Genomic DNA, 10,966 nt, shown 5'->3' with positions numbered 1-10,966 from the left:
TGTTGTGTGTGTGTGTGTTTGTATAGATGTAACACCAACTATACATGATGTGTTAGATACGTCTTTTCCAAAGAGTCATCTGTCTCTTACCAGACACCCAAACAACATTGCTATCAGTCTGAATTTTTGTTAAAATCGCTTTGATACTTGTCATGTCAGCTGCTGAGAAAATCCAAACAGCAATTGCACTATAAAGGTCCTGTTATTGGAGGTGGACATATAATTATTCACCACATAGAAAAGCCCTATCATACACTTTTCAGTAGTAACCATTTCTTAATCCAGAACTGTGGTTGTGGAAATTTTTATTTAGTTTTGATTCAGAGTTTCTAGACATTCAGAGTAAGCTTTGTTGGACTGTGCATTTACAATTTCAGAAAGCAAAAAAAAAAAGGATTAGATGTTTCTCAGGGATGATTTTGTAATTAAAAACAAAGTACTGTGGATGCTGGAAATCTGAAACAAATGCAGCATTAGAGAAATTCAGGTCTGGGTGGAACACAAAACAAAGCTCATGTTTCAAATAGAATATGATCTGCTGAGTTTCTCATGATTTTCTGTAACTTTATAATTTTCCCAACATGTTGAGAAAAATACTGCACAAGTAAAGTTGTAACATTTAAGCCCAGTCCATAGGGTTTTTATGGTCACACACTCAAGGGACTGTATTACTTAGTTAAAAAAAAGTAACAGCCAGTATGATACTGTACAGTAGTTATGGAACAACACTGAGTTGTGTGGAAGACCATAATTTGCAATGTTTCCTCATTGACAAATGTCAGTAATTTCACGCTTTGGTGGAACTTATTGCTGAGATGCACTTCCACCCTCTCCATGAACCAATATATTTTCTTTCTTCCAAAGAAAAGACTGAGGCTGCGCACATGAACTTTGGTTGTTCTACTAGATAAATCTGACCTATTTCTAGGTTTAGGATAAGTGGAAGTGAGTTTGTGTTTAATGTTGAATTGAATGTGTTCAATTGACTACAGTTTACGATAGGATCCTCAAAACAAGTGATTTTATAATGAAACATCAAAGCAAGCAATCAGAAGACTACCTCCATCCAAACATTAAATAATCTGGCCAGTTTCATTTTGTATGTTAAGCAGCTATCAAAAAGATGAGGTGGGAAATAAAATACCTTTAAAATGGATAATTGCACTCATCTTAAAATATAAAGAGTCACTTGATCAGTAGTAAACACAACCCATTTTTATGCCCCATTCATAGGTGAAGGGTAATAGAACAGAGGCTTAATACAAATTGTCCTATGTTAAAGGTGACCATGTCACTACATATCTAAATTTGTTCTTTTAAAATGAAGCTTCTGAGAGATGAACATTTGTACCCCGAATCGAGGGCAACTCCCTGATCCATTCAATAGTTCCATGAGATCTACTACATAGAACCAGAAGGGCAGATGTGGTTTCATCCAAAACTATGCAGCACTGTGTGGCGCTGCTGTGTTGCCCATACAGTATGCTCAAATAACTGCAATAGCTGTTCTACATTCTGAATCAGTAGAAAAATTACCACTAATGCATAATTATGCCATCCCAGGGCATGTGAAATAGAGCTGACTGATGCACTTCCTTCTGTCACCAGCATTTGAATTTTAAAAATTAACTCCAGCTTTTTTTCCCATTAGACTTTAAATGCTTGTGCTAACATCCAAAGATAAAACTGTCGTTTTTAAATTCAAGATATGGAACAGCAGCTGTGCTAGGAATATGACTGATCCAATCCTTTCAATTCCCTTTATGTCCCTTGTAAAAAAAGTATTTCTTTTAACATTAAAAGTCAACAAGCTGAAAGTGTACATGTCCCTTAGGTTCAGGAAAAAGTAGAAATTATAATTTACAACACTTGCTTTCCAGTATGATGAGTAATATTTATTTATTACAACGCAGAATTACTTAAAAGCATATTTGAATTTGTTTCCTATTTCAACCTCCAGTAAACAAGATTTATAAACAAACGTCTTCATTATGTTCATAGGTTACTCAATCATTTTCCATCAAGTTTAGATGGTTAAAAAAAATGACATTACACTTTTTCTAACATGTAGGATCTCCATAGTTAAACCTAGTATGGAGCAAAACCAGCTAACCAATGAACATTCTGGCTGCTGGATTTGTCCCTTTTTGTGGATTAGTTCATTAAGTTGATTTTCCAAGCGTACTTGTAACTTTTGAAACAATTGTACCTAATTTTCCATTCCTTAAAACTATGGTAAAGAACAGAAAGAAATCAGATTACTTGTTAAACATCTCAATTCGCACTGAAGTTCAGAGGGTGGGGAGAAGAAAAGCTTTAATTAGCATTTTAAAAATACAAGTGTATTTTCCCCACCAAGATATAGAGGCACTGAAAGTGAGCAAGTGAATACACAAGCTGAGAAATTGCTTTTGCTCCAGCCTAGCGCACTAAAATCAAGATGTGTTTTAAAAATAGGCTAATTCATCAGTGTGTAATTTGTTGGTCTGTACGGCAGATATTTCTCTTTCACTATTCCTGCAAGGAAGATCTTGATATAATCTTACATGTATGTAGTCATCACCACCGACGTGGATCTAATTGATACAAAAATAGAAAAGTTAGTCTAGTGCAGACCAATAATGCCTTTTAAAACTATAAATTTAAGTATTAAATCAACATTTTTACATGCTTTTTTTGTCACAAAGTAACCTGAGCTGGGAGTCAAAGGCCTGAGCAGCATTCCAGCTGTCATACAACAAATATTCTAGTTACTCATACTCCCCCTACCCCAACCTTGTTTCATAAGCCACCAAATCGGTAAATGGAGTTTTGTAGCCAGTTTCCCAAATATGAATTTGAAGTCATTGGATGTGGAACTACTGAGCAATAAAAACTACTTTAAAAAATGCCTCCACCCCTCCACTTTCTCAAGTGGAAAGTTACTATATGTTAAACCAAACTAAAGTCTACAAGTACAGCAAACTTTGTTTTAACCAGCACCGTATGTACTGACACTCGATAAATCAGTGAACATTATATTTCCCATATCAGAATTTTACCCTATTTTTGCAATCCCTGATGTTTGTGTAGTCAGTTGAGGGTGCAGGTGGGAAGGCTCTCTGCAGGTAAGTTTTAAGACAAAGTTTGTATTAATATTTCAGTGATTTGTGCTGTAAATAAATAAGTGGTGTAAACCCTGCATTACACTTTCATTACTTTTGTGGGATTTTACATTGGTTACGTGGACCTCTCGATCAACTAGTACATTCCTGATCTCATAGGTGCTAGTTAATAACAAGTTTGCCGAGTATGGAAACCAGTCTGCGGTAGGAATGATATCATCATTCAAGTTGGTTGGTGGGGGAGTGCTACAAAAGTATCTAGCCACACTGCACAGGAGTGTGTATTAAAGGTATTGCTGGATGTGAGTTTGCTCGCTGAGCTGGAAGGTTAGTTTTCAGACATTTCATCACCATACTAGGTAACATCATCAGTCAGCCTCCGCCGAAGCGCTGGTGTTGTGTCCTGCTTTCTATTTATATGTTTAGGTTTCCTTGGGTTGGTGATGTCATTTCCTGTTCTTTTTCCTCAGCGGATGGTAGATTGATTTGGAGCCAATGTGTTTGTTGATGGAATTCCGGTTGGAATGCTGTGCTTCTAGGAATTCTCGTGCGTGTCTCTGTTTGGCTTGTCCTAGGATGGATGTGTTGTCCCTCCTCATCTATATGTAAGGATACTAGTGATAGTGGATCATGTCGTTTTGTGGCTAGTTGATGTTCATGTATCCTGGTGGCTAGCTTTCTATTGCTAAGTATTGCTAATAAGACAGGTCTAAAACATTAAAGCAAAAGTATACTTACTTTCATGAAATAATTGGTCCCAGATACAATTTGAGTTTTGTAAGATTTTACAACAAACACATCAAATGTTTTGTTCGCCTTTTCTTCGATCTTAGACTTCATCTGTAAAAGAGAGAGTTATAAAGGACTATAGAACAATGTATTTATATAGAGATCTTTAATGTGTGAAAAAAATGTCCAAGAGCCCTCAAGGCTCATACTGGACACAAATAGAGCTACAACAGCAATGTTAAGAGCTCATCTGTGTTCAGCTTTTGAGACTTCAAGATGCCTCAAAAGCACTCATGCAAATCAGTGTAGTCACAACCAACAGGTAAATTTTAAGAGGTCCAAGAAAAAGAGGGGCAAGGAAAGGCAAGTAATTTAGGCAAAGAATCCCAAAGTGTGGGTCGCAGGCTTTTGCAAGGTTAATATGGGGCACAGAGGAAAAACCTGCTCAGAAACAGAGTTCCAAGGAGGAAAGTGTAGGGCTGAATGGAATTGAGCAAAGGATAAGGTTATGAAATGTATGAAGAATTAGCATTTGGAATGGCATATTGATGCCAGAAACCACTGTAGATGATCCAGAATGGTGGCATGGGTAAGACAGTACAAGGAAAAGCACCAGAGCAAGGTCACAAGTCACAGGACACCAGGTTATAGTCCAACAGCTTTATTTGAAATCACAAGCTTTCAAAGTGCTACCCCTTCATCAGGTGAAGCACAGGTTAGTTTGAAGATTTAAATTTCAGGCCATCTTTTACTCCTTTCTTTCCTCCCTCACCAAAATAGCTTAATTACATTAAAACAGTGTAATGTAAAAGGTTAGAATTCCAAGCATTAAAAATGACAATTGGCAACTAAACAAGGAAATATCAAGGCAAATACCCAAACACATTAGTCAGAAGTGGGTTTTAAAGAGTGTCTCCAAGGAGGAAGGAGAGGTAGCAAGGCAGAAGGGTTTTGGGAAGGAAGGCCAGAGTAAAGGGTCTTAACAGCTGAAGGCTTAGTAATCAATGAAGGAACAATTTATAATCAAGACGCTCAAGTAGTCAGGACTGCACAAGTGTAGAAAACCTGAATGAGAGACTTGGAAATCCTGGTTTAGAATTTTCATGAGGATAACATATGCGGGTTCAGTTGGCAGTTAGGAAGACATTTCAAGGGGGCTAGAATACAAAAACAGGGATTTACTGATGAGGCCGTAAAAGGCTCTGGTCAGACTGCTTTTGGAATATCGTGAAAGAAGTTTCAGGCCCTGCAACTAAGAAAGGATGTGCTGATCTCGGAGGGGGTCCAGAGGAGGTTCACAAAAATGATCCTGGGAATGAAGGGCTTATCATGAGTGGTTAAGGACCTTGGTCTGTATTCAAGAGTTCAAGATGTATTCAAGGGTAAAGGGTTTTGGAATGGCCATTGAGAGTGGCACTAAAATACAAGATGTTTTCAGTCTACATATGAAAGTGAATGTAATGTTTCATTTATCTCAAGAGGGTTGGAATATAAAAGCAGCGATGTGCTTCTGAGACTTTATAAAGCTCTAGTTAGGCCTCATTTAGAATACAGTGTCTAATTTTGGGCCCTACCCCTCGAAGGACATACTAGCCCTGGAGCGTGTCCAGCAGAGATTCACACGGATGATCCCTGAAATGGTAGGTTTAACATATGATGAACGGCTAAGGATCCTGGGATTGTATTCATTAGAATTTAGAAGGTTGAGGGGAGACCTAATAGAAACTTATAAGATAACGTGTGGCTTAGAAAGGGTGGGCACTGGGAAGTTGTTTCCATTAGGTGGGGAGACTAGAACCTGTGGGCACAGCCTTAGATTTAGAGGGGGTAAATTTAAAACGGAAATGAGAAGACATTTCTTCAGCTAGAGTGTGGTGGGCCTGTGGAATTCATTGCCATGGAGTGCAGTGGGACGTTAAATATCTTCAAGGCAGAGATTGATAAATTCTTGATCTCACAAGGAATCAAGGGCTATGGGGAGAGTGCAGGGAAGTGGTGTTGAAATGCCCATCAGCCATGATTTAAATGGCAGAGTAGACTTGATGGGCCGAATGGCCTTACTTCCACTCCCGTGGTCTTACACACAATTTGATTTTTGATTTTCATTTCTACCAACTCAAATCACAATTGTTGAAAAACCAGTGAGAGTAGGCACCAGTTGAATTTTAATGTTCACCTCTAACAGAGGCTTACGTTTCCTATTCAAAGTAGTTAGGGTGAGGAAAATCTGCAAGAAATCTAAAACAGAAAAATAGAACAACAAGAATGCAGAAATTTGTTGCAATACAATTAAAACATCATCCTTTCCTTCTGTACTGTTCTGGTCAGCATTTCAGATTAATTTTAAAAATCCCCTACAGCACCTTAACGTAGAGAAAAGGCCTGCAGTTTAATAACACATTCTCTTTCTTAAAGAAAAGTGGAAATAATAAGTTTTAAATACTGCCAATCTGATTTTAAACTACTACACCCACTTTACTTTTTACTAACTCGAGCATTTTCCCCCGTACAATCTGTTCAAACCTATCAATTGAAAATCCATTTGATCGTTCCAGAAAATTAACACTTCGGGTCCTTTTTGTTTAAAACAGATACTACCCTATCAACCGAGTTTGCCTGGTTTATTTTCTGTCTTACTTCAGATTTCCAGTATCCGTAGAATCCTCTCTAAATTGACCTGTCACTTTTTCCTCCCTCTCGAGAATTTGGTTAGCTCTCTGCTTGGGCCACTGGTTCCTCAACCTGGGTGAACGCCTTGAAATAAGTCATTGACCGTTCAAATTAAAATCATGGTTTCTGAAAAGGTCGTACTCACTGAATCAGCAATCTGCTGAATGTCCGGTGTGGCAGTTTTCTCGGAGCCAACGCCTCCACACAGTTGTCGACTCATTACTAGTCTCTCGATATTACCGCCTTGTCACAATGTAATGCAAAGTGTTACAATGCAGCTGCGGACCGTAACAAAACTCAGACTCTCCGCCCACTTGCCCGCCTTCATCCTCAAAAAGCCAACCCATTTGGGGGAGGAGATGAACCTGTAGCATTGTAGCAGTCTGGCCTAACACCGCTGCAAGCGTTCAAAAATAAAACCAACTAAGCATTTTTTATATGTTCAATTGTGTCAAGAAACTCAACATCTTTCAAATCACCAGGGGTTCGCCTGCATCTGGAGATTCACTAATTCCACCACCCCCAGAGTAGTATTTAGTTGCTACCTGTTTCCTTTGGTTATCACGGTGGCTGCTCTGAGACATAAACCGAGGCACTAACACGCAATTCGGGGCACTTCATCTTTCCGTTTAGGGGTTTTAACCTCGGCTGCTGTAACTTGTGAAACATTCGTTATTGGAGTTTGAAATGAGAGTTTATTAGAAGCTATTGTGTAATAAACCAGGTGCTGGTCACGCTGACATTACTCACTCCTGATGACTAAATCCGCAGTCGCTGGGTTGCCCAGCGACAAAGAAAAAACATTTCAAAAATGACTTGGTCATTGCTGAAGAAGTGTCCCGACCCGAAGTGTCAGCCTTCCTGCTCTTCTGATGCTGCTTGGCCTGCTGTGTTCATCCAGCTTCACACCGTCTTATCTCAGATTCTCCAGCATCGGCAGTTCCTACTATCCCTCTATATTTCAAAACATCGTTTCTGGGTGTTTGGTGAAGTTTTGGAAGAAATGAAGATGCCACAGAGTGCAGAGCTCAATATCAACCACTGTCAGGCTTCTTACTAAGTAAAGGTGTTTTCGGAGGATGATTGAAGTTATAATACAGAACTTCATAGTTGCCTTGCATTTGAATCAGTCTCACTTTCTCCTAGATAGCAAGGTGTGGAGCTGGATGAACACAGCAGGCCAAGCAGCATCAGAGGGGCAGGAAAGCTGAACTTTGGGTCCTAGACCCTTCTTCAGAAATGAAGAAGTCATTTCCTCACTTCCTCCTAGTTTATTTGAACTCTTTCTTTCTGGTTTTGTCAGTCGTACAGAAATAATTAGACATGGCAGTGGATCAGTTCTTTTTTCTAAATCATGATGGGGTTTGATAGAGTAATAGAGATGTTTATTCTCTTTGGGGTGGTGAGAAGAGGGGTCTTTATAATTTTGAGGCTGCAACTGAAGTGAGGAAAAGTCTTTATGCAACATTTGGAGCTTGCAATGCTTTGCCAATGCGAATAGCTAAGGTATTGCATCTTCAGATGCAGGCAATAATCAGAGAGCTATTAGTGCGCTTTCAGTAATTGGGATGAGTTTTGCCTAAAAAGCCTGCAATAGATTAAGTAGAACAGGTTCCTGTTGGGTTAACTTTAAATTAATCTGATGAAAAGGAGATGAAACAAGAAGTTGAGAAGGATGGAGGATCTATAAACGAGAGTGGAAATGATTTGAGAAATAAGACATTGAAATGTTGAAAGAGGATCTGGGCCAAATGTACTGGGCTCAAAGGAAATTGCTGGGTAAAACAGTGAAGGAACATTGAATGGGACCAGCTGAATAGCCGTTTCATTGGTTCATTGAGCAAAATGGCCTCTTCCTATGATATAATGAAGTGTGGAGCTGGATGAACACAGCAGGCCAGCAGCATCTTAGGAGCACAAAAGCTGACATTTTGGGCCTGTTCCTCTGTTCTGATCCATTCTATGAACTCTGAAACTGACACAGAAAGGAACACTGAAAAAAACTAAGTAGAAAAGCATGAAGTAGAGGAAAGAACTGTAAAATGTTGCAAGTTGAAAGAAAAATTAGAACGTAATATAATCCAAATGTATCCAAGTTTGGGTAATCATGAATAAATGTTTATGAAGTGGAAAAAAGTGACTAACTCTTCTCCCAGGCTAATCTCGCTGACTAAGCAACACACAACCACCACGGATTAGACAGCTGCTCAATTCACCACATGACTAATCGTCCTTTGTCTACTTTGTAAGCAGTTTGTTTTAGCTATGTATCTGTTTTCACTATAAAACTGCTTCAAACTGTCAAGGAACCTAGTTTTAAACAATAAGCGTTGACAGTCTTATCAGTTTTGTCCATCCACATGACGCGTGTACACCCAAGACGTTATAATCAGTCTTTTTATCCTTCACAGATTATAACTAACCTCTGTGTGTTTTCAGAATTTTATGTCATTATCTCTAATTCTTATGTACTTGAGAATTTATAAAACTCAAGCATGATAGTTTGCACAAAGGTATGGAAAATTATTTCTTATAACTATTTCCACATGTGAACTTTCCATGGGTTCTTTCCTCTGGCCTTTATCTTCCTTTCTCCCATCTCTGCCCTCTCCCAGTTTAGCTTCCTGTAGTTGCTTAAATTTCTCAATATATTCATGAATTATGCAAATCCTTCAAACATTCCTGTTAGGCAATAATCATTTATGTTCATTTCTATAAATCCATGTCCACCCACTTATGGTAAGTTTCAAATATTCTGAAACTTTATCTCATCATGGTGGCTTTATAATTATTTACAGATGTTAATAGAACTTCTATTTCATTATAATGGAATTGATGTGCAAGGAAACTTATTGCTTCTGAATCGTGCAGCCTTACAAACTGAAGGAAGCCTGTATTCAAAATATTAAAGCATGCAAAATTTCTGTAGTGAAATAAAAATAAAGGGAATTATCTCTTACACAAAAGTCAAGCAGGAACTGAGTGTAGCACCTTCGAGTTAACAAAGTGTGGAGCTGGATGAACACAGCAGGCCAAGCAGCATCTCAGGAGCACAAAAGCTGATGTTTCAGCCTGAAACTTCAGCTTTTGTGCTCCTGAGATGCTGCTTGGCCTGCTGTGTTCATCCAGACCCACACTTTGTTATCTTGGATTCTGAAGCATCTGCAGTTCCCATTATCACTGTAGCACCTTCGAGTGTTGTGAGGAGTATAATGATAGGTTCCTGTTTTTGGCTCCTTCTCAGCTCCCTTCACACCCTTAATCTGCTATCTTTGGTATGAAGTGAAAGCTGCAAATGGTGTGACCGTGGGCATCGTGCTCATACCCAATTACTGCATTCCCCAATTACGTCTGCCCTTATGCTTTTAGATCCCCAAGACCTGGCAAAGTACATTATACCCAGGGGAAGAGAGAGAGCGGTGTCACAATAGCGAGGAGGAAGTACTCGTCACTGGGTTTGACTTTGATAACGGTCAGTTTAGATATTAACACTGTGTGTATCTCAAAGGGTGGAATGGAGTTGGAATCAGTAATGGGGAATCACCAGGGGTGAGTGCAGTGCTGTCTGGACAGGGGTAAAGAGTTAGCCTGTCTGCCAACACTTTAGACGGTGAGATCACAGAGAAGCTTTACAATGGGTACTTGCAGGGCATTGATGGGACTACCTATTGGAAAACACAGATGAAGTTGCACACCGAGACACTTGGCACTTTGGCAAGCCTGTCAGATAACTTGTTTCACTCTCAAGGAGCATGTATTTTTCTGGATCCAATGTGGCACAGAGCATCACAAGGCTTAGAATTGCTTCCACTCTGGAATTGGTACACAACTCCATGACAGCACTAACAGGCTCAATTATTATGACGGAGAGTCTAAGTGCTGTCCCAGCTTTCATTACAACACAAGCACAATCACACAATGACTGAATGGTACAGTGGATGCTCAGATTGAGGGAAAGAAATCATGTTTGTTCTCATGCAACTCAATGCTGCGATCATGGCTGTGGATCAGTTTTTGAAAGGGACTTGGAGTCCTTTAGAACAGTTAATCAATTCAGCGTCCAACAGATTGATGAGATGCCTCTCCAATCAAATAGCAAGTGGCTGTGTGGATGGCAGTGATTCATAGAGTCATACAGCATGGAAATTGACTCTTCAGTCCAACTAGTCCATGCTGACCATAGTCCCAAATTAAACTAGTCCCACCTGTCTGCATTTGGCCCATTTCTCTCCAAACATTTCCTACTCATGTACTTATCCAAATGCTTTTTAAACATTGTAATGTACCCACATCTATCACTTCCTTCCACCCACGAACCACTGTCAAGCATTAGAGCCTGGTACTGCTCAGGATTGCTGTGCAAAGCTAACGCTGGCTCTCTCCACTGAAAGTTAGCGGCTTTTCACCAACCATGCTGCAGCAATTGGAATAGCACTACACACAAACAAGCAATTCCCAAGACA

The 10,966-nt window shown here is 39.4% G+C and overlaps 1 protein-coding gene across 1 annotated transcript; it reads right to left on the bottom strand.

Moving 5' to 3' along the window:
- Positions 1-1,873: 1,873 nt before the first annotated feature.
- On the bottom strand, positions 1,874-6,814 carry LOC125456986 (cystatin-B-like). Its single transcript, XM_048540654.2, has 3 exons — positions 6,649-6,814; positions 3,843-3,944; positions 1,874-2,576 (listed from the first exon to the last, which is right to left on the bottom strand). The coding sequence occupies exons 1-3, from the start codon at positions 6,721-6,723 to the stop codon at positions 2,448-2,450; spliced, it is 306 nt and encodes a 101-aa protein (XP_048396611.1). The 5' UTR covers positions 6,724-6,814; the 3' UTR covers positions 1,874-2,447.
- Positions 6,815-10,966: the final 4,152 nt, after the last annotated feature.

Source organism: Stegostoma tigrinum, chromosome 12, assembly GCF_030684315.1.
Source record: "Stegostoma tigrinum isolate sSteTig4 chromosome 12, sSteTig4.hap1, whole genome shotgun sequence".
NCBI classification, from domain to species: Eukaryota; Metazoa; Chordata; class Chondrichthyes; order Orectolobiformes; family Stegostomatidae; genus Stegostoma; species Stegostoma tigrinum.
Note: the sequence above shows the minus strand (reverse complement) of the source record. Positions and strands in the feature narration are given on the sequence as shown.

Bases quoted from the DNA above. Each gene is read 5' to 3' on its own strand.
- LOC125456986 (XM_048540654.2), bottom strand. From the start codon at position 6,723: ATGAGTCGACAACTGTGTGGAGGCGTTGGCTCCGAGAAAACTGCCACA. The intron at 3,945-6,648 runs GTGAGTACGACC...TCTCTTTTACAG, and splicing joins TTCAGCAGATTGCTGATTCA to ATGAAGTCTAAGATCGAAGA. The intron at 2,577-3,842 runs GTAAGTATACTT...TGTATCAATTAG, and splicing joins GGACCAATTATTTCATGAAA to ATCCACGTCGGTGGTGATGA.